Source organism: Narcine bancroftii, chromosome 3 (genome assembly GCF_036971445.1).
Source record: "Narcine bancroftii isolate sNarBan1 chromosome 3, sNarBan1.hap1, whole genome shotgun sequence".
Lineage (NCBI taxonomy): Eukaryota > Metazoa > Chordata > Chondrichthyes > Torpediniformes > Narcinidae > Narcine > Narcine bancroftii.
This window is the reverse complement of record NC_091471.1, coordinates 205,431,618-205,455,181: the sequence shown is the minus strand read 5'-3', so window position 1 is coordinate 205,455,181 and position 23,564 is coordinate 205,431,618. Positions and strand designations below refer to the sequence as shown.

Genomic DNA, 23,564 nt, shown 5'->3' with positions numbered 1-23,564 from the left:
GAGCTGCAGTCTTCCACAGAGCACTCAGCTTGCCCCATGGCTCCCTTTGGTTTCCTATAATTGGGCATATCTTCCACCGTGATGTAAAAAATATTTTCTAAACAGGCATTTCTAATATTCTAAGGTAAAGAGCAGAATAACATAGTGAGCTGGCTGACAAAGAATATGTTCCAAGTAAGTTGAAGGAGAGGAATGAAATTGGAATACTGGTATAACTGAACCTTTGCTGATCCTTGACCAATCATTTTATTCCTTTACCCGTCTCCCACTATCTACCACCTTACCTGATGGAGTTGGATCTGGTGATGCAGTCATGGGTCAGTAGCATGAATAAGAGCAAGCTGAGGACACATCTCTGAGGTGTGCTTGGACTCAGCGTGATGATGCTTGACGTTCTGCTTACCAACCTGAACAGACTGTGGTCTTTCCATTAGGATCTCCAGAATCCTGTTACTGAGAGGGGTATTGATTCCCAGCAAGGTCAGCTTCTCCACCAGGCTCTGAGGAATGATGGTATTAAACACCAAGCTGAAATCGATGAACAGCAGTCTGGTGTACGAGGTGTCTTTCTCAGTTGGGTCAGGACAGAGTGGAGGGACAAGGTTAAGGCATCAACAGTGGAACAGTTCCATCTGTAGTTGAATTGAAAAAGGTCGTGTCTCTGGAAGTTGCACTTTAATGTGTTCCATCATTAGACACTTGAAGAATTTCATAATGGTGGAGGTCAGTACCATGGGACAGTAGACATTGAGGCCTGTTACTGTTACCCTCTTTAGTAGTGGGACAATGAAACCTGTGGGGATGATGGACTGGTGCAGAGATGTGTTGAAGATCTCCATAAACACCTCCACCAGTTGGTCTGCAAAGTCCATCAGTACCTGACCAGGTATGTTGTCTGCTCCCTCTGCCTTGTGTGGTTCACCTTGGAAAGGGCTCTCTTCACCTATGCTGCAGCTATATAAGGAGCCCATTCATCAGGGGGAGGTGGAGCCTTCTTCGTTATTAGCCTTTTCTTCTCATCAAACCATGCATAGAAGCTATTCAGTATATCTAGAAGGGAGACATAGTTACCTTCAACTTGCAAAGTTGCCACACACACCTCATGTAACTGGTGTCACACAGCTATCTATGGATCTTCTGTGTGTACCCACACTTTGCCTTCGGATTGAACAGGAGAGTTCAATCCTGGCTTCAATCTTAGTGCCATCTTGTGTCCTGTCCTGAGGCAACATTACAAGGTCTGAGAAGTGCACAGATTAGCCCTGGATGTGTAGTATTTTATCTCTGTGACATTCACGATGCATTTGTTAATATATCCAATTTCTGAGCCTGTGTACTCCTCTAGGTTTACATGGCCATTGTAGGTATCCACCTCCCTGAAACAGCTGCAGTCCATGGTCTCAAAGCAGTCTTGTAGTGCCTACCCTTCCCTGGCTATGTCCTGATTTCCCTGTGAACTAGCTTTGTTCGTTTGCCAGTGATCTGAATGCTGGACAGATGTGTGATTCAAATAACAAAGGTGGGGGGGGGGGGGGGGGGTGGTGAGGTGCAGCCTTTTATACACCAGGAATGTTGGTGTACACATGATCTAGGGTGTTCTTTCCTCTGGTGGCCAAGTGGACATGCAATTGAAACTAGTAGAACAGTTTTCAGGTTGGCATGGTTTAAGCCACCAACTACAATCATGGCACGTCAGGGTAAGATGGCAGCATAAAGCTCCTTCATTGCTTCCCCCTCACTTACTGAAGGCAGAATGTAAACAGTGGCAATCAGCATTGTACTCTATCTCTGCTGAGCAGGTGTTTACAACAAAGACATTTATTCACTAGTTTTAACTGATGTAAATGCACAATTTTACCCCCTCCCCCACAAGTTTTGCCAGAAGCCGCAATGTCTCTATCTACCCTTGTGACAGGTCCAGAGGACCCCAAAACTCAGCAGCAATAGAAATTCACCAAGACAAATGGTTACTTAAACAAAAGTTGCTTTTAATTTTCTTTAAACATAAAACAGGATCAAACTTTAACTTATTGCTATTAACTTAATCCCCTTCTAATTCTAAGCTCGTGTATGTAATGTGTGTGTAAGTTCAGAAAATTTTTTTGATTCACAGTCCAATCTCACTTCTCACTCCTCCAAGTTCACCGGTATCAGGCAATTCTTAAACTGTGCACAGAGTTTAACATTTGTGAATCTTCACCAGGCTTTGGAAGTTGAAAGGTAAATGGTTACCACTCAGGAAGGTTCTTGTTGGTTTTCAGAGAGAGATTTGTTGCTCATTGGACATATATAAACTGATTCCTTTTGATCAGACACTTCAGTGTCTTGCCGAAGAAACTTGACCCATCAGGATTTTCCAGGTGATAACCTCTTTCTTTCAGGTCACCACAGAATACCTTTTCTATTTCCCTTCTCTCAGGTGAAACATTATACATTAACAGTATTGGCCACAAGGGCTTTGAACAGACTGAAGTCAGAGCTCACAATCCGTCTTCAAAATTGGGTTTCAAACAAGCTTCCAAAAGCCACTGCAGAAAGCCAGTAGTCTCTCCCTCTCTCTTCGAGAAAATCTGTTTGGTGTTCTCCCTCTCTCCCTCCTTGCAAAACTACCTGACCTTCCTAAAACAGCAAACTACCCTCAGACAGATTGGTGCACTGGACCCAATCTTCTGAGTTTGTTCATCTGTTGCTTTCCAAAACAATAATCCATTACTCCCCAGCGCGTCCAATTAACACCAACTTCTGAAGTCCTTATAGGCATTTTTCAAAGGCACTGGGGACCTAGACTGTCTGGCTTGAGCAGAGCTCTGGCATTTTAAATGAGATCAGTTTTTAAGTGTTTTTATGTGTGTGACCTAACTAACCCCACAATCTATCTTCCAAAAACATATCTATACATACTATCAAATATAACATAATCTTCACACCCTGATAAGGCCATAAAATTGGATCGCTGAATCTGGAATGGAGTCCTGGAATCACATTTCTGTAATCACCAGAGCACAGCAGCCCTGCAGTTCTCTCTCTTTCAGATGCATCTTCAGGCAACCCATTTTCTTCAGCGATATTACATTTGTGAGTAAGATCATCAGGATTGCAGGTCTGAATGGGTTAACTCTCAGTCTAACCTGATACCAGTCCATTTGCCCCACTTCAAAATTCTTGCACAGCACTTCCAACGGCCTCCTACACATCTCCAGTGATCCACTTCGTGGTTTGTGGCAGTCTGGCTCCCTTCCTGCAGTAGGTTAAAACTGCTCAGTAACTTGCCAATCTGATCCTCCAGTTTGTATTCCTTAATTTTCTAGGTTTACATGATAATACACAAAATGTAATTGGTTGGGGATTTTACCATCATACAGAGCTAAAGTGGCCGCAGAAGCCCTCGTGCGCTGCCATTTTTTTTCTTCAAAGTTACCCATCGCACTTTAACATTAATAACCACTGTAAGGGTCCCAGGACCAACTATATCTATACGTCAAATAGGATCTCCCCTCATGAAACCATGAATAATCCCCACCTTTCTAGCTGTTCCTTCACTGATGTTCGACTGACATATTTCTGTTCACCTTCTTGAATAAATAAATGGTACTGAAGTGCCAGTTGATGAAGTAGACAAAGACGATGTGGTCAAACAATAATCATGGCTTTTATGAGCAGAAACTCATGGTACAATAATCAAAGACAATAGGTGCATACACAGTTATACCCAAGGGGAGTGTCCTTAACAGTAGAGATAATGCACAGCCAATGTTAGTACAGCAAGGCTCGCCAGAGTGGAGACAGGCAGCTTGGCAGACATGCACCACAGGTACCAAGCTTGCTCAGATGAACTCAGTACATTCATGAAACACTTCAAATATTTTCCCTATTTGACCAGCAGTAACTTTCAATTTCCTTTTTTTTTTAAAACAAAAGCACATGAATATTTCTATTTAATAACCATTAAACCATTTCAAGGACAGGAATGTTTCTTTAAACACTTCTCTCTTGCTTCACAAACTCTATTACCAAGCAGATAGGAGTGATTCAAGCAAATACAAACCATTACTCATCCAGCTTGTACAATCAGCTGCAGCAATATTCACACCTCCCTCTTCAAAGATCAGTAAGTTTTCCAACACGCGTGCTCTGCAAAGACAAACGAGAATGCAGAAAAAAAAAAGCAGGAAAAACAAAGATTTTGCAGCAAAATCAAGCAGCTTCCTTAAGAAATGGAGCCAAACCTCAGGATGTCAAACTTTCATGAGAGTTGAAAAAAATGGAAAACAAGCAGATCTCAGAACTAACAGCAAAAGGCAGAAGAAAACAAATAGAATGTCTATGAAAGGCAGAGGAGACTGAAGGCTCGTAGGCTACAAGTGAAAAGTAAATACAGCCATAAACTGCAAATTGGTGAGCAGATTTATTTTTAAAATTTTATTTATAACATGGAAGAAGCCAATTCCACTTATTTAAGGCAATTACACCTAATGAACCTTCAACTGCCTAAGTTTTGGATGGTGGGAGGAAACTGGCACACCCAATGAAAACCGACGCAGGTCATGAGGAGAACGTACAAACTTGGGGCCACATTTGAACCCAAATCACTAATGATGCATTAACATCATTGTTAAGTGTGCCACTTGACAGCTGTTGATGATGCCTTCCAACACGTGCTTACGATTGAGAGTGGATTATTTGAGTAGTGATTTATTTGATTGGATTTGCCATATTTTTTGTAATCAGGACAAAACTGGGCATTTTTTTAATATTGAAAGGTAGGTTCCAGAATCATGAATATACTGGAACAACATCACTGAGGTTCTGTTCTGAAGCCTCCATGTTGATGCAATCACAAAGAAGGCTCGCCAGTGGCTACATTTTGTGAAGTGTCTGAGGAGATTCTATACATCACCAAAAACCTCTCGAAAACTTCTACAGGTGAACCATGGAGAGCATTCTGGCTGGTTGCATCTCTGTCTGGTGTGGAAGAGCCAACTCTCAGGACAAGAATAAACTGAGGATTGTTAACTAAGCCTGCAACATCACAGGCACCAGACTTCACTCCATCGAGGACAACTGCAAGAGGCAGTGTCTAAAAAAGCAGCTTCTATCCTCAAAGACCCCTACCATCTAAGCCATGCCCTCTTCACTCTGCTACCATCAGAAAAAAGGTTCAGGAGAATAAAAATGAGCACTCAGCGGCACAAGGACAGCTTCTTCCCCACTGCCATCAGATTCCTGAATGATCAATGACCCAAAGACACTGCCTTACTTTTTTGTGCATTTTTTAATAGTAATGTGGTAAGATGAATTTTTGCACTGAATTTCATGGCAATAAATTCTGATTCCTTGGGTAAATGCAGTTAACTTCAGTCTGAGATCCTCAGCATCACAGCCCGGATGTTGTTTTATTCTATAGCTTTTACTGGCCAGTGCTCAGCATTTCTTAGAATCACATGGAATGAACAGATTTACCCAAACCCACACTTCTATGAGGTGAGAGATCTCAGGAGAGAGCAGAGAAGGCTCATCCACTCCGCATTTAAAGATGAACAGGTTTCTGATTTAGCCCTTTTTAGCATTCAGATGTTGTGAATGGGAAATTTCTTGGTTAGTTGCTTAATTGTCCACCATCAATCACAATTGGATATGCCAAACCATGGAATTTTGATCTGATCATTTATGAGATTGCTTATCTGTCTATTGCATATGGTTTAGCACATAAACAATCATGTGTTGAAGCTTCATTGGATTAATGACTTTAATGTACTCCTCGTTGAACTAAGATGGATCCCCTGGCTTGATGATAGTAAGGGTGAAGGATGCCTCAGGCCTTGAAGTTACAGATTGCAAACATTTCTGCTGCTACTGCTAATCAAGTTCTAAGCTGCCAGATCTGTTGCCTCCATCTCAAGTCATATTTTAGTTGTGGGATTGGAAGAGCTGCCCTTTTCTGCCCATACAATCGCTGTCTCAACCAAATGATGCTCTCTCCCATCAGTGGAATGGTTCTAGTTTCCAGTACAGGATGACATATCAAAGGGAATGTGAAATATTTGATAAGTTGTAGAAACTTCCTGATGAAACCACATTTGGGACACTGTATATCTGAAGTTATGATTAGCGATCAGTAATTCCAGACTCAGATATTTACATTTTTCTCAAGAGCCAAAACACATTTGGCAAAATGCGACCTTTATGGATCTAGATGGGGAATATTCTCTCTAAAATTCTAACTCCTCATTCATAAGCATTTCATTCACGGAAACCTATTTCTTTCAGCAATCTTTTGGAAACCCTCTGCATATCCCTTCTGGTATAAATTTCAGTTTACATTTTTGTAAAGTGACAAGAAACTTACTCAAGGCATCAAATAGAAATGCTAATTTCTTCATGTTAACTTTAATGTCGCACATTTCATTTACTTTGGTTATTTCTGTTCTGCAAGATATAAGCTTGCTCAATGTAGAATCCAGGATCCATTGTGGATCCATTTCACACTCTACCTCAGCTAGTTTAATGGCCCCCGCCTTCCTAGGTGAAATGCTTGTGTAGCCTTGTCTTTCAAAACACGTTAAAAAAAATCATGTTCCTTATGAGATTAGTTGGCTAGTGTGTCATGCTTTGCTGTCCCCACCCTGTATTTACCCATACAAGAATTTTAGAGAGAGCATGGAAAGCCATTTAAGAAATGACAATCCTCAAATTTGACTAATTTGAAAATGTTTTAATTATATGAGAAAATAAGTATCAGACATTTAATTGTCATCAACTGGAAGATTTCTATTTGAATGTTAACAAAAACATTTACCAAAAAAACAAGTTCTCGTAAAACTTTATGAAACATAGGCTTCAATAATAAAATCTCAAAACTATTAGTGGCAGTGATTTTTATTTTTTCATCATAACAGAACATTCTTCGGACTTTTTAAACCTTTACGTCTGTGACAAGGCTGACTATTCATGGCTACAACTATTAAAGCTGGAACAATCTCAAGTATAACAAAATCTTAAACAAAATATAGTTCACGTTTTCTCAAGATTTACAGAAATATACAAACAAGGTATTTGTAACTACTTGTTATAATTTGATGGAATTATCTCATTAATAAAAGCTCAAATGACATCCACTAACATCTTGCACGCAGATGTCAGCAGATCTGTTGGTTTTGAAGATTCCTATTTATCTAATTACTTTAAAAGCTTCACAAATATACATCAATATATTAAAAATACATTTTCACTGTTTCGTAAAATTGAAACATTCTAACGTTAGACATGATTGGCAAGGCAAAATCCAAAGTGCATAGAAATAATTTCCCTGCCTCCTCGCCCAACTTTTGTTGCAAGTTCTTTTATTTATATGCACAAAGCATAATGAAAATATGAAGTATGTAGAATCAAATTATGACAGCAAAATAGATATTAGAACTAGTGTCTGCAAAGATATCACATGTTATTTCATTTTATTACTATACCACTTCTAAATGCTGCTCTTGGCTGTTGAATCCGATGATTAAAAAAGTCTACGATAATTAAAATAGCTTGCCAAAGTAGCACTTCAGCCAATATTTAATTTAAAAACACAAACGTTACTGATGCTCAAGGATACCTATATCAATATGCAAATCAGTTTTTGTCTTTGTTCCAATTCTGAGGTGTCCGGTGTGGAACTGCAGAAGGACCAATGGTGATTCAGTCTTATCAAGGTTGGCCATGGATACCATGAAAAAAAATTTCTTACAAATTTCAAACGCTCGGTGCTACAGGAATTCAACATAATTTTGTGGAATGAGTCCTGTCTTGCCATTGAGGGTTCCTTCCAACCAGCCGGGTTCCCGTGAAGAGTGAACTAGGAAATAGACAAACAAAACACAATGTATTTTCCACCATAAGCTCACCTTTTTTTTCCAGCATACTGCCAGATCTAAACAAAAGATATGATCTCAGTTTTTAGATTGTGAATTTAGCAGTTGTGACCCCACAGTGGGCTACCACAGATAGGAGGAAGGGTTTGTATTTAAATGCATGCAGCATAAGAAATAAAGTGGATGACCCTGTAGTACAGCTACAGATTGAAGTAGTGGCCATCACTGAGTTGTGGCCAAAGGATGGATGATATCAAGAGCTGAATATCCAAGGACGCACAGTCCATGAAAAGGATATGCAGGTAAGCAGAGGAGCAGTGTGGCTCTGTTGGGAAGAAACAATATTAAATCATTAGAAAGAAATGACATATAAGATATAGAATCATTGTTTGATTGAGTTAAGAAACGGCAAGGGTAAAAAGACACTGCAGGTTGTTATATTCAGACCTCCAAACAGTAGCCGCGATGTGAATAACAAATTGGAACAGCAGATAGAAAAGGCGCAGCAGAATGGCAATGTTATTATGGTAGTCAGGATTTTAACATGCAAGTAGATTGTGAAAACAAGGTTGGGAATGGTTCTCAAGAGAGATTTTGTGGAAAATTTACGAGATTAGCTTTTAGAGCAGCTTGTTGATGACCCCACGATGGGAATTGGCTGTACTGGATTTGGTGCTGTGTTGGAGATTAGAGCACTTAGAGAAAACAATTAGGGGGCAGTGATCACACTATGATTAATTTCAATTTGAGATTTAACAAGGAGAAAATAAAGTCAGATGTGTTGCTATTTCAGTGGAGTAAAGGGAATTACAGTGGTTTGAGAGAGGAAATGGCCAAAGTAGACTGGAAGGAGGTATTGCAGGTGCCCATCCTTTTAATAGACAGTTTCTGGAAGAAATGGGGAGGGGGAATGATAAGTACATACCAAAAGAAGAGAAAATATTTGAATGGAAAAATGTCACAACTGTGGCTGACAAGGGAAGTCAAAGACAGCGTGAAAGCAAAAAAGGCATTCAAGGAAGGAAATATTAGTGGGACATAGAAGGTAGAAGTTTTTAAAACTTACAGAAGGAAACTAAAAATATGAAGTATGAATATAGGTTAGCAAACAATATCAAAGAAATCCTGAAGTGGTGCCCTCTTATCCTAACAACCTTTTTAAATCTACTCTGTCCATGTCTTTCAACATTTGAAATGTTTCAATGAGATTCTCCAAAATTCCAATGAGAGTTGTCAGGAAACATATTGGCGTGGTAGTGCATTGGCTGATTGGCAGGAAGCAGAGAGTTGGAAAACGAGGATCATATTCTGATTGGCTGCTAGTTGCTGGTGTTCCACAGGGGTCGGTGTATGTTGTACATTAATGATTTGGATTATGGAATGAATGACTTTGTGGCCAAGTCTGCAAATGATACAAAGGTAGGTGGAGGAGCAAGGAGTATCGAGGAAACAGGGAGGCTGCAGGAGGACTTAAACAGATTAAGAGAATGGGCAGAAAAGTGGCAAATTAAATGTAATGTTGGAAAGCGCACAGTCATCCAATTTTATCCAAAAAAAAAATGGGAAAACTATTTTTAAATGGGGAGAAAATTGAAAATACCCAGATGCAAAGGGACGTGGGAGTCCTTGTGCAGGATAGTGTGAAGGTAAACTTCATGTTGGATCAAGGCAAATGCAATGCTGGCATTAATTTCAGGAGGAATGGAATATATGAGCAGGGATGTGATGTTGAGGCTTTATAAGGCACTGGTGAGGCCTCACTTGGAGTATCATGAGCAGTTTTGGGCCCCTCATTTATGAAAGGATCTGTTGACGTTGGAGAGTGTTCAGAGGAGGTTCACAAGGATGATTCTGGGAATGAAAGAGTTATCATATGAGGAGCATTTGACAACTCTCATTGGAATTTTGAAGAATCTCATTGAAACATTTCAAATGTTGAAAGACATGGACAGAGTAGATTTAAAAAGGTTGTTAGGATAAGAGGGCACCACTTCAGGATTGAATAACATCTGCTTAGAACAGAAATGTGTTTGAATTTCTACAGCCAGAAGGTGGTAACTCTGTGCAATTTATTGCCACAAATAGTTGTGGAGGCTGGGTCATTGAGTGTACTTAAGATAGGGATTGATAGGTTCTTGATTAGCCAAGGCATCATTGGTTATGGGGAGAAGGCCGGGGAGTGGGGCTGAGTAGGAATATGGATTAGCTCATGATTAGATGGTGAGGCAGTCTCGATGGGCTGAATAGCCTATTTCTGCTCCTATAACTTATGACTACATTGCCACCAGCAATCAATGGAGACAGTTCTATGTATTAAGTACATGATTAATCCATGTCACCATCAGACCACTGTGAAATGGAGCCCAGGATTAAACCATGGAACAGGTATGATTACTTCAATTGAATCTTTGGCTTTCTTCTGTAAATTGATGGTAGTAGGTAATTAATGCAGATTCACTAGACTAATCTTTAATTGTTATATGAATGCTTGTACAATAAAAAGGGAATTGTGTTCAGAAAACCTAACTATCTGAATCTAAACACCATACATCACTTAAATGAGCTAAAACCAGACTAGAATTGAAATTACTACAAAGTAAAGCAGAATAGACAGACTCCAATCTACACCAATTTTAAACAAATACTACAATTTGAGCGACCCCAAAGCAACCCCAGCAAAAAAAAAGTGTGTTCCATTGTTAAAGGTCTTATTATTGTACAAATTTGCTCAAAATTTATAGCAAGAAACCACAAGCTATGCTCTCACGTCACATTCACCATTTTCAAATATTATTCACACTTTGAAAATACCACACTGATGACTGATTGATTAGCTAATATGTTTCAATATTGGTGAGTGAATTGGAATACTGCGATAAGATGCAATACTGAATACACCCAGTCCCGACTAAATACATCAAAGATAAAGTCTAAGATGGAGTTGCATTTGGATGACCAAATGCTTGGTTTACAAAATCAATTAAGGGCTTTTTGCAGATAATTACCGCAGTTCATTAGTGGGACCAGCCTCTAAGTGGAAATGACCTCCATACCATACCTATGTGAGCCATGGACTATCAAAAGAGCTCAAAATCTACTGCCCTGAATATCGAAATAATTCTGAATATACAGTAAAATCCCCAGCATCTGGCACTCAATCAACCGGCAACTCAAATGACTGGCAAAAATAAAAAGGGAGAGTAAATAAATACATTAAAAAATAGGAATAAATAAGGTGTTACGGTGCCAATGATCGGGGTTCGAATTTAAAGAAAGGTGCAGCATGGGACACTTGCATGGAGGTGAGTTGAGATGTGCTGAGGGTCTGACCAAGACACTGGCATGGAGGTGAGTCAGGCTGTCAGAACGAAGAAGCTGCCCCGAGGGCCTGACTGGGACCCTTTGTGTGGAGGTGAGTTGGGTTGTCAGCATGAGGGAAGGGTGTTAATTATGATGGTGGCACGATTAGCATAGAGTCTAACGCAACGCTGTTACTGCACTAGCAAGTGTGGTTCAAATTTAAATTTTGTAAGTTACAAGAATTAGCTGATTAAAGTGAACTCTACATAATTAAAGACTACAATATTCATTTTATTTTCAAATAACTTTACATTTTGCCCCATCTTTTGATTTTTAAACAGTGTATTCTTAATGGAGGTGTATTAGTTGGGCAATGTAAGAGTGAGTCTCAGTCAACCAGAAAATCTGCATATCCAACACCCGTGATCCTGGTAGGTGCTAGATAATGGGGATTTTACTGTACCCAGAATTATCAAAAGATAGGTTGTACAGTAATTGAGTTAAACAAGAAAGTCTGCAGATGCTGGGGTCAAGTGCAATTAGGGTGGTCATTCCAAAGCAGGACATGGTCATAGGTTACTATATATATAGGTATTATATACATACAACGCTGCTGAAGATCCAGCTGCGCTGGATGGGTCACGTCTCCAGAATGGAGGACCATCGCCTTCCCAAGATCCTGTTATATGGCGAGCTCTCCACTGGCCACCGTGACAGAGGTGCACCAAAGAAAAGGTACAAGGACTGCCTAAAGAAATCTCTTGGTGCCTGCCACATTGACCACTGCCAGTGGGCTGATAACGCCTCAAACCGTGCAACTTGGCGCCTCACAGTTTGGCGGGCAGCAACCTCCTTTGAAGAAGACCGCAGAGCCCACCTCACGAACAAAAGGCAAAGGAGGAAAAACCCAACACCCAACCCCAACCCCAACCAACCAATTTTCCCTTGCAACCGCTGCAATCGTGTCTGCCTGTCCCGCATCGGACTTGTCAGCCACAAACGAGCCTGCAGCTGACGTGGACTTTTTACCCCCTCCATAAATCTTCGTCCGCGAAGCCAAGCCAAAGAAGAGATATACATACACACACATACATACAGTGTGTTTGCATTTGTTGTTTTTGCAATACCATTAAAATGGAATGGCCACCCTAAGTGCAATACACAAACGTGCTGGAGAAACTCAGCAGGTTGCACAGAATCCTTAGGAAGTGAAGGGTAACCAAACTTTTGAACCTGGGCCTTTCATCAGGTAAAAGCAGAAACAGACAGGTGCCTGAATGACAAGGTGGGGGAGGAGGAGAGGAGGGACAGTTTTCCAGAGCTGTGACATCAAGAGAGTAAGGCTCCACTGATATCTGCTGGAGCTGTGGTAGCTATATTTTTTATTACATAATTTATGTTGCTCATCAAGGAAAGCATTGTAGGCAGCTGTTGCTATGGCTGTTCTACTCCTGCTGCAATCGTCCTGCAGCCTCCGTATTTACAGTGGTGTTCTGCACATGTACGGGGTACCTAGTTAATTAGTAAGGAGTATATGGAAGGCTGTGGATGCAAGCTCTTCTCTCCCCCCCCCCCCCCCCCCCCCGCCCCCAGTAATGTGAATGCGCTTATCTCGTTAGTAAAGTATTTGTTTTGGTTCACTGCATCTGCCAACTCGACTCATCATTTAAAGCACAATAAATGTACAGGCATTACATCTCAGTGATGCATTAACCAATGGTGCTCCTGTACCCAGCATGAATACTTAAGAAGAAAATGTGGCCGGTCAAAACTTACCAATAACCAAATAAAACTATTTAAGTTCATCGACATTGAGGGGAGGCCAAATATTCTTCAACAACATAAATGAGAGAGCCAAGATCTTAATTTGGTTGGGAAAAGAAGAGTCTATAATATTCCAACTATAATATCCCTTCTATAATATCACAACAGTTTACGTGTGTGCTAAAGGTGTAGGTTCCTCGGGACCTCTTACAATAGGCTTGTCTTTTAGTGTGAAAGATGTTTAACCAAGAAAATAATTGTAAGTCCATTGAATAAGGAATACATTGTGATTTACTGCAAGAATTCACAAGCCAAGGTCTAAGATCACACTCACCATTTTCAAATATTTCTCCCACTTTGAAGGATAACTCAGAGAAATGTTCAGCTTCACAAGAATAAACAGCCTTAGCTTTAAGGTTTGGAACTCTGAAAACAAAATAAATTAGGTCATAGCTGCGCTATAGAGAATTCTAGCATAAAACTATTAGATGACCTATGAATAATAAAATGCAAAAATGCCAATTCAGATCTAATCACTGAGGTTAAAAGCAAACAAAAAAGCAGAGTAAATTCAAAACAAGTTATTATCATGAATTTTGACTGCCAGCTAGAAACATTTATCAGATCTAATTTATCGGCACTAAATACAGTACAAAGACTTATTACATGGGTTAAGTTACTCGGCAGAGCCTTGTTCATGATCAGAAATTGATCAACATGCTATATTCCCTTGGTTGCATGATTCAACCTTTGCACAATGTAAGACTAACAATCATCCAATAAATGCACTTCCCTAAAAGAAAGGTGATGTTAATAGAATAAATCTAAAAGTCAAATACTGGAACCATTTGACAAATCAGACAGCAATTGCTGTGAGAAACAGATTCGAATTGGATAATTCTGAAGCATGGAAATTCAAAAGTTAAATGCCTTACAATATCAATGGACTTTCCTTTTAAAAAAAAATCAAAGAAATGGTACAAATCTTGCCCTGTGTAAGAAGTTCTGAGCTTTGATCAAAACTCCCATTTCTTGCCCTTCAATATATTCTGAGAAATAAGAACCAATCCATTGAGCTATGATCAGGGGTGAAGAGCAGCTTCAATATTAACACTGGTCTGCAAAGGACTGCAAAAATCTTTGAATTCCTACATGCCATTCTCACCTACCACACTCCAACCTCAACTGAGGAATCTGCATTTCCATCCTGAACTCTACTTGGGGAACTGAGCACAAAGCATACCCGTGGGATGGAGGCTTAATGACCACCAAGAACTCTGACACAGAGACAGGGTCTTCTTCAGGTGACGAATGAACTAATACTAAGATTAGACAAAATGACCAATAACCATGCTATTAGCATGAATAATCACAGTCTTAGTGGATGTAACTTCACATTGAGTGTAGTGAGTTACTACTACTGTGTTAACACATGGATTGGGACAGATTTAATTTTCTAAAGAGGCACCATCAATAATTATAACAAACAGTTTGGAAAACACCTCCATTTTTGATGATTTGAAGTCAAGAGATTATAGCTATATGTGAGATGCATAAAGATATGCTGCAGATGATACCAGGGAATCTTTTTTCCTGAGTTAATGAAAAGACACTGGTGATTCTGTTGCAAATCCTATAGTGTACAAGAACAATTTAAAAAAAACTAGTGTACAAGAACAATTTTAAAAAAACTAGTGTACAAGAACAATTTTACACAAAATTAATTAGCTCAGTTCTGAAACACAACAACTCACAAACATACCAATTTTTAAAAAGTTGAGTATCAAATGCATCCCCATGCCTTTGGTTCTTCGATAAATAGACTTCAGATTTGAGAACGACAAGTTGTACCCAGGTTCTACACTCTATCAATATTGTTTCAATGATCCTGCCTTTTCTGGTGCAAAGGACCAAGTGCTATAGAAAAACTTGTAGCATGTGTAACCAAAGAAATTTGATGCATTCAGCAGTGTAATTTTCTAATTTGGTTTTAATTATTCTTGAACTGTCTTAACAAAACGAGTAAACCAAAATCATTGGGCTCGATCCACTGAATTCAATGTAATCTGGTTCATTAACCCCAAAGAGCTTGTAAATTCAACTTGTCATTTATACAAGTGACAGCAAGCAATCGTTTTCCCCCACCACCAATCACTTTACAAAAAAACAGTGCTTTTCATACCCATGTGGAGATTCTTCACTTGTGGGAGTCACACTTGTAGTTTGAAAAGATGGCATTGATTGTGATGTTGATGAGTGATTAAACCAGGAAACCATTGGCGTAGACGAGCTGGTGAGACAAAACATAGAATCAGCATATTAATTTGGTCAAACAAATTGATAAAGCATTGTTAACGTTCACATTAATCTCCACATATACTTCAGAATTTAATAACTGCAGCTAGTGCTACTTGAGAAGGTTGATATTAGATTGCTAGGGGCTTGGCGCAGAGCAGAGATAAGGAAGATGGTAAGTTGGGGCCATATACAATACTTTTAGAAGGCAAGTTTAATAGACAGGACAGGCAGGAATGCAGCAGAGAGAGGAAAGAACCATTGACACAACAGGAGTAGCAATGTGAAAAGGTCAAAATTGTCAGCATAATGTTCTAAAGTATAGATGTTCCTGAGGAGCAGGGGAGGGGATTTGTCTTTTGGATGAAGGAAGACACAACAACAGCAATTTGAGAGGATATTGTTTAGGGATTGTCCAGTGAAGCTATATGGGTTAGAACTTGGAAAGGACTTTGATGGAGGTGCAATATCGGTCCCCCAGTAGTCAACGGGAATCAGAGAAACAGATGTACTGGGAAATTAGACAGCAGTAAGAATAATAGGGTAGTATTACTGGGAGATTTTAACTTCCCTAACATTGACTGGGATATCATAGAACAAAGAGCTTGAAAAGGATGGCCTTTGTTAACGAAGTCCACGACAATTTCCTCGGTTGATTATTGAGGACAAGACACAAAAGTGCTGAAGAAACTCAGCAGGTCACCCAACATCAATAGGATGTAGAGGACAATCAAAGTTTTGGGCCTGAATCCTTCACCAGATTCAAATAATTGGTAACCATTTGGGTATTGCACTTGACTCCAGCATCTGCAGACTTCCCTGTTTAACAGATATATTGAGGGTCCTACTTGAGATATTTGCAATACTGGTCCTTCCCTTGGGAAAAAGCAAGGTAAGTGATTGAAGTGATGGGGGGAGCACTTTGAGACCAGTGATCATAATTCAATTTGTTTTAAAATAGTTATGGGAAAAGACACAACTGGGCCACATTAAAATCCCCAAACTGGGACAAGGACGATTGTGGAGCAATCAGGCAGGAATTTGTAAAAGTTGATTTTGAGAGGATGTTTGCAGGTGTGGGGATGGCTGGGAAGTGGAATGCGTTAAAAGGTAAGGTAGCAAGATTTCAGGCATTGCATGTTACTGCTTGGGTGAAGGGCAAGGCTGATAAATTTAAAGAATATTGTTTGACAAGAGATATTGAAGCTCTGGTCAGCAAAAAGGACGCACATGTTAGATTTAAGTAGTCTGGATCAAACAAATCCCTTGATCAGTACAAGAAGTGTAGGGGTAGGCTTGAGAGGGAAATCAGAAGGACAGGAGGAGGGTATGTGATAGAGCCAGGATGCATTAAGAATAAAAGAGTGGCTACAGAGAGAATTGGTCCCATTAAATATCAACATGGTTGTCTTTGTGTGGAGCTATAGGAGAAGGGTGAGATTTTAAATGAATATTTCTCATCGATCTCTACTGTGGAGAAGATCATGGAAACAAAGAAATGAAGGAAACAAGATACAAGGTCTAGGCCATACAAAAAGTACCAGGGACCAGGTATTGGGCGCAGAGTGTATTAGACAAATCTTTAGGAAATGCATCTTGCACCTTGTGGAAAGCTGGAGAAGAAATTGTAGAGCCCTTTCTGAGACATTTAGATTATCTTTGGCTTTGGGTGATGGCTAATGTGCTGCTATTTAAAAAGGACAGCAAGGACAAGCCAAGGAACTATAGGGCAGAGAGCTTGATGTCAGTGGTTAGAAAACTGCTGGAGGAGATTCTTAGGGACAGGATCTAGCAGCACTTGGATGGGCAGGGACTTATTGGAGGTAGTCAACATGGCCTCGGGCTCAGCAGATCAAGTCTCACAAATCTGATCTTTTTTTAAAAAAGATGACCAAGATGATTGATGAGGCAGGACTGTGGACATTATATATGTGAACTTTGACGAGGTCCCATATGGCAAATTACTCTGGAAGGTTAGATCGTGGAATCCAAGAGGGCTGGTCCATTAGATTCAAAAGTTGCTTAGTGGAAAGTGTCAGAGCATTGGAATGGAGGGATGCTTTTCAGGTTAGAGGCCTGGGAACACTGGTGGGCCGCATAACCAGTCCACTGTTGCTCGTGATCTATTTTAACAACTTGAATGGAAATGTTGTTAATGTGATTAGTACATTTTCAGATGACACCAACTTTGGTTGTGCAGTGGACAATGAGGAAGGAGATCTACATTTACAAAAGGATTGAAAATAGCTGGGAAGGAGAGCCAAGAAGTGGCAATTGGAATTTACCTGACCAGTGTCAGGTGTTGCACTTTTGTAAATCAAACCAGGGTTGGACTATCACAGGGGCCTGGAGAGTGTTGTTGAACAGAGAGGCCTAGGGATACAGATGCATAGTTCCCTGAAAGTGGCAATCCAGGTGGATAAGGTGGTGAAGGCAGCTTTTGAGCAGAGTAGTGAGAAAAGAAGTTGAGACCTCATGATTCATCTGTACAAGGAATTGGTGAAACCCCTCTTAGAATACTGTATGCAGTACTGGACACCCAGCTATAGGAAGGACATCAATAAATTGGAGCAGGCCCAGAGGAGATCCACCAGGATGTTCCTGGAACTCGAAGGCTAGGTTTTTATTTCTAAGAGCATAGGGAGCTGAAGGATAATCTTATATAGGTTTATAAATTCATGAGAGGCATGGATAAAGTGAATGCTCAGTTTTTCAAGTTCAAGTTTATTTAGCATTCAATTGTAATCAGTACAACCTGACAAAACAGTGTACTCCGATCCACAATGCAAAACACCACAAACACACATACTGACATAACAGACAAATATAGTAGAAAGTTGACAGGATAGCAGCCAGTAGCCATGCTGGCCTCAGCCTTCTAAGAAAGTTCACCTCAGGGTAGATGAATCTAGAACTAGAGGTCATACAATACTCCAGGGGTGGCCTCACCACAATTGCACCTCTCAGCTCTGAAATTCAATCTCTCTATCAATGAAGGCCAATATTACATTTGTCTTCTTGATTACCTGTAATTAAGGATCTGCACAGCAACCTCAAACAGATCCAAGTCCCTTTGCACAATAACACATTGCAATCTTTCACCATTTAAATAATAATCTCATCTACTTTTTTTCTACCAAAAGTGGATGGTGTCACACTTACCAATGTTACACACCGTCAGTCAGACCCTTGCGCACTCACTTAACTTATCTATACCTCACTGCAGACTCTAGATCAGTGGTTCTCAACTTTTTTCTTTCCACTTTTTTCCTTTCCGCTTCAAGTAATCCCTATGCCATCTGTGCCATCTTGTTTTTATATTTCATAATCTAGCTTCCCTTTCTTTATTTCTTGTTTATTGCTTTTTTTTCTTTGTCCTTTTCCTCACAGACTTTGTACAGTACACATAAGCTTTTAGTTAAAGTACTGCCATTATTTCCTTAGTTTGCCAAGGTGGTTCTTCTCCCTTCCCTTTCTAGTTCTCCTCCCTCCCTTCACCCAGCCATCCCTCCTCCCCTTGAATGCCGCTGTCCCCTCCCTCCCTTCTCCACCTATCACCTCCTGCCTTTGCGACCACACTTCCCCTCCTTACTTTTTTGCTCAGATGCCTGCCGACATTTTTCCATACCTTGATGAAGGGCTCAAGCCCAAACATTGGTTATTATTTTAACCTTTCCTATATAAGGGGCACTGAGCTGCTGAGTTATTCCAGCAATGTATGTGTTTTACTTCAACCACAGTCTCTTCAGATTTTCGTGTTTTACTTCTGGCCCTCGCAACTCTCGCTGTCCTTGTTTTTATCTGGAATATACTTTTGTTGAGCACTGTGCAAAATCGCTTTGAAAGTCTTCCACTGTTGCTCAACTGTCCCACCATTTAGCCTGTGTTTCCAGTCTATGTTCCTTATCCCATGTACTCTCCTTGTTTAAGCATAATACTTTGGCTTTAGATCAAACTATTGCACCCTCCATTTGTCTGAGAAATTCAATCATACAGTATTCATTCTTTCTGAGAAGATCTCTAACTACAAGATCATTAATTTTACCTGTCTTATTGCACATCTAAGATAGCAGGTCCCTCTAGAAGGTTTGGCTTGATGACTTGATTCAACAATTTATGTGTAAGTTAAACTTTCCCATGACAACTGCCATTCTATGTTACAAGCATTCATCCAATATTTGGCTTATTGTCTGCACTAGTGTATTATCATTATTTGGGGCCCTAAAGACCACTCCCGCCAGTGATATTTTCCCCTTACTATTTTTAATCTCTACCTAGGTGGATTCAACATTCTGCTCTTTAAACTTAAATTATCTATCACTATTGCCCAGTCCAAAATGTATCATGGAGACAGATCAACTGGATGGGAGTAGCTTATGATGAGGGCTTAGGTTAATATGGGGATGTTAAAGAGCCTGACAACTATTGGAAAAATTTGTTCTTGAATTTAAAGGTGCTGGACTTCAGGCTTCTATACCTTCTGTCTAAAGTTAGTGGCAAGAAGAGGTTGTGTCCAAGATAATGAGGATCCTTTATGATGTTGACAGAGGCAGTCTCATGTAGAGATCTTCAATAGACAGGAAGGCAGTGCCCCTCCTGCATTTTGCTAGGTTTGCCACTTCCTGCAGCCTTCTGCATTTCTGAACACTCGAGTTTTCAAACCAGGCCATAGTGCAATTAGTCAGTATTCTTTCACAATGCACCTGTACAAGACATGCCAAATCTTGTACAAAACTCCGAGAAATTAAAGCCATTGGTGTGTCCCCCGCTGGCTCCAGGAGAGGTCTTCTGTCAAGTAGACTCCCGGGAACGGGAGGCTACTAACCCTCTTCACTGCTGTCCCACCAATAAAGATGTAGTCCCTTCACTTCCCCTGCCTTAAGTCCACAATTAGTTCTTAAGATTTGTAGACGTTGAGAGCAAGATTGTTGTGATACCACACAAACAGATTCTTAATCTCCACCCTCTATTCTGACTCTATTATTCAAAAAATGTTGACATTCAAAAGAAATCTGGGCTGATATATGGATATATGAATAGCTTGGAAGAAGCAAATGCAGGCAAATGGAACTTTCCCAGAATACCAACTTGTTCAGCATGGGTAAGAGCCTGTTCTGTGTGGTATGTCTCTATAATACTAAAATCAGATCCATCTACATTGCCTAGGGTGTTTTGGAAGCTGGTATACACGAAGTGTTGCATGGTAACCTGATGCCCATTGGATGAAAGGGGCAGTGGCAGTACAAATATTAAATTGCTTTGGAAATGGATAATTGTGGGAAATGATTGTTTTTCAAGATGGAGACTAATTTACAGTGTTGGCACTTTGTATCTTTCATAGTACAGTCATAGAATGAACCTGGATGTACAAACAATTTCAAAATTTTCAAATCTGCAAGTGTAGTCAGAATTTGAAAATAATCATAGACTTCAGGAGGGCATAATGTAAACTGGTAGAATGGGCAGATACGTGATCAAATGAAATTTAATATAAAATAAACTAGTGCTACATTTTAGTAGAAAGAATAAAAGACGTTACAAAACAGAGACAAAGTGTACAGATGCATGAAGATGGCAGAGAAGGATAAGGAACTAGTGAATAAAGCAAACACACTAAATTCTGGGCTTTTTAAATAGAAGTACAGGAGTTTTATATCGAGAAGGCCTTGTTGAAACCTGCACAAAACATTGGTCATGCCACAATTGAAGTAATGAAACTAATTGAGGGCACTACATTTCAGGGAGATGAAAACCCTGGAAAAGGAGTAGAAAAGATTTAAGTTTAAATTTAGACATACAGCAGGGTAACAGGCCATTTCGGCCCACAAGCCCATGCCACCCAATTAACATGCAATTAACCTACACCCCCAGTACATTTTGAACAATGGGAGGAAACCGGAGCCCCTAGGTTAAACCCATGCAGACACGGGGAGAACATACAAACTCCTTACAGACAGCACAGGATTCGAACCCAAGTCCTGATTGATGGTGTTATAACAGTGTTTCGCTAACCGTGCCACCTGGAGGACTGGGGAAAAAACTATCAATATTTCCTAAAGGCAGTGAAAACCAATAGAAAATTTGGTGAAACCATTCAATAGTCACACAGTATCATAATGAAGAGAATAGAGAGAAATATTTTGCATGGTGACAGTCAACAGAAATGACCACTCTGATCTTCACGAGATCTTAATATATCTGGAGAAGCCCTTGGGATTTTCCTTCACTTTTTTTGCCAGAGCAATCTCATGCCTTCCTAATTTCCTTCTTAATTGTTTTCCTGCATTTCTTATGGTCAAGTATCTTGCTAGGCACCACAGAGAACGTGACTTGGCAAAAAAAACCTGAAAGAACACTTGTCTGCAGACACCGTGATTGAAGTAAATACACAATGCTGGAGAAACACAGCAGGTCAAACAATGTACTTTAGAGAGCAAAGATAAAGATAAATAACCAACATTTTAGGCTTGAGCCCATCATCAAGGTACAGGTACACAATCCTTTATCTGGACATCTAAAATCCGGAAAGCTCCAAAATCCAGCAAGTGGGGAGAGAGGTGGCAGTGCAACTCAGGCGGGCGAGGGGCAGAGACCGGCAGCGCAAGTCGGGCGGGCGGGAGACCGGTAGTGCGAGTCAGGTGGGCTTAAATCTGGCTTTCCAAAATCCAAAATTCAGAACACACTGTCCCCCAAGGGTTCCGGATAAAGGATCCTGTACCTGTATATGCAAAATGTTGGCAGGCACCTGAACAAAATGATGGGGGAGGAGCGGAGTCCCAAAGGCAGGAGATAACAGGTAGGGAAGGCACACCAGCAACCAGAGGGTGAGAGGGGTTGGCTCTGTGAATGGAGAGGGAAGGGGATGGAGAGTTGAAGGAGAATGAGGTGTAGACTAGCAAATCCTGAGGAGTCTCTTTTTCAATGACTATTTGTGACCTGGTAAGTAGCTCTGAATCGGAGGTGAAACTAAATTGAATCGTTGCTTTCATAGTTGGAAAAGTATTAAAAAGAATTATTTTGCAGGTCTAAAGGGATGGGAGAACTACAGCGCTTTTTCTAAAAGGTGATATGGCTCAATGAGCCTCCTTTTGTTCTGTCACAATCTAATGATTGAAGATTTTTCTAGTTACATTGAACATTCAAGAGACAGAGAACTCTCTCAGAAGTTATGCTCAGGAACATCAGAGTAAGAAATAACAAACAGCAGCATGAACAGATCACTGGAAGAAACAGATCTTTATTGTTCCAAACCTGAATCCGACTTCATTAAAATAACTGAAACAATGTTCCAAAAATCCCAACTAAATCTGGTTTAAATAAAAGTGCACATTACTGTGACACCAGCAATTACCAGAAGATATTACCACTCAAAACTTCATCGATAACAGTTGAATCAATTACTTTATCATTCATTCTTTTCTCCTCACCTTCCCTGCTAACACCTTCTCTGCCTCTTAAATTTGTTTAATCTCCCACTGCCCAGAAATGGGCAGCAAGAGTCTGAGACTTCCATGCTGTAACAGGGCTGAATGGGTTAGAGTTTGTCAAATGTGTTCAGGAAAGTTTCTTTAATCAATATTTAGCTCCTGCATCTTTATTAGGGAACAAGATAGGGCAGATAAGTGAAGTGTGTGTAAGGGGACCTCTTTAGATCTAATGACCATAATGCCGTTAGTTTGAAGATAATTAAGGAAATCCTTGGGTTGAGATATTAAATTGGTGAAAGGCCAATTTTGATGGAATCAGAAAGGATCTGGCAAGTGTAAATTGGAACAGACTGTTTTCTGGGAAATGTGTGTTTGGTAAGTGGGAGTCTTCAAACGTGGTATTTTGAGAGTACAAAGTTTGTACGTTCTTGTCAGAATCAAAGTCAAGACTAACAGCTGTAAGAAACCTTTGTTTTCTAGACATATTGAGGTCCTGTTTAAGAGATAAAGGAGGTGCCTAGCAAGATACTTGACCATAAGAAATGCAGGAAAACAATTAGGAAGGAAATTAAGAAGGCATGAGATTGCTCTGGCAAAAAAAGTGAAGGAAAATCCCAAGGGCTTCTCCAGATATATTAAGATCTCGTGAAGATCAGAGTGGTCATCTCTGTGTGGAGCCAAAAGAGTTGAAGCAGATCTTATTTTGCATCTGTATTTACTCATGAGATAGATAAAAAAGTATATAGGTAAAACTGCAAAGAGGTCATGGATTACAGAGGAGAAGGTGCTTGTCATTTGAGGTAAGTAAAAGTGGATAAATCCCCAAGGCCTGACAAGATATCCCCTTGGTTCTTGAGGCAGAAATTGTAAGGACTCTAGTAAAGGAATATCTTAGCCATGCGTGAGGTGCCAGAAGACTGGAGGA

General features: G+C 40.1%; 1 protein-coding gene and 1 long non-coding RNA gene across 9 annotated transcripts in view; one reads left to right on the top strand and one right to left on the bottom strand.

Moving 5' to 3' along the window:
- LOC138758054 (uncharacterized) overlaps window positions 1-23,564 on the top strand; it is a 96,965-nt gene that overhangs the window by 3,227 nt on the left and 70,174 nt on the right. For 3 of the 6 annotated variants that reach the window (XR_011354102.1, XR_011354097.1, XR_011354098.1), the window contains exons 2-3: window positions 6,897-7,049; window positions 7,644-7,694. This is a non-coding gene — a long non-coding RNA (uncharacterized lncRNA). Of the gene's footprint in view, window positions 1-6,896; window positions 7,050-7,643; window positions 7,695-11,494; window positions 11,585-23,564 lie in introns of all 6 variants that reach the window. The other 3 variants (XR_011354099.1, XR_011354100.1, XR_011354101.1) reach the window with 2 other exon arrangements.
- The window catches only part of arhgap10 (Rho GTPase activating protein 10), a 231,875-nt gene continuing 215,169 nt past the window's right edge, over window positions 6,859-23,564 (bottom strand). For all 3 annotated transcript variants that reach the window (XM_069926401.1, XM_069926402.1, XM_069926403.1), the window contains 3 exons: window positions 15,100-15,207; window positions 13,252-13,343; window positions 6,859-7,837 (listed from right to left, as the gene is read on the bottom strand). In XM_069926401.1, coding sequence (XP_069782502.1) covers window positions 7,749-7,837; window positions 13,252-13,343; window positions 15,100-15,207 — 289 coding nt within the window. In that variant the 3' untranslated portion in view covers window positions 6,859-7,748. The remainder of the gene's footprint in view (window positions 7,838-13,251; window positions 13,344-15,099; window positions 15,208-23,564) is intronic.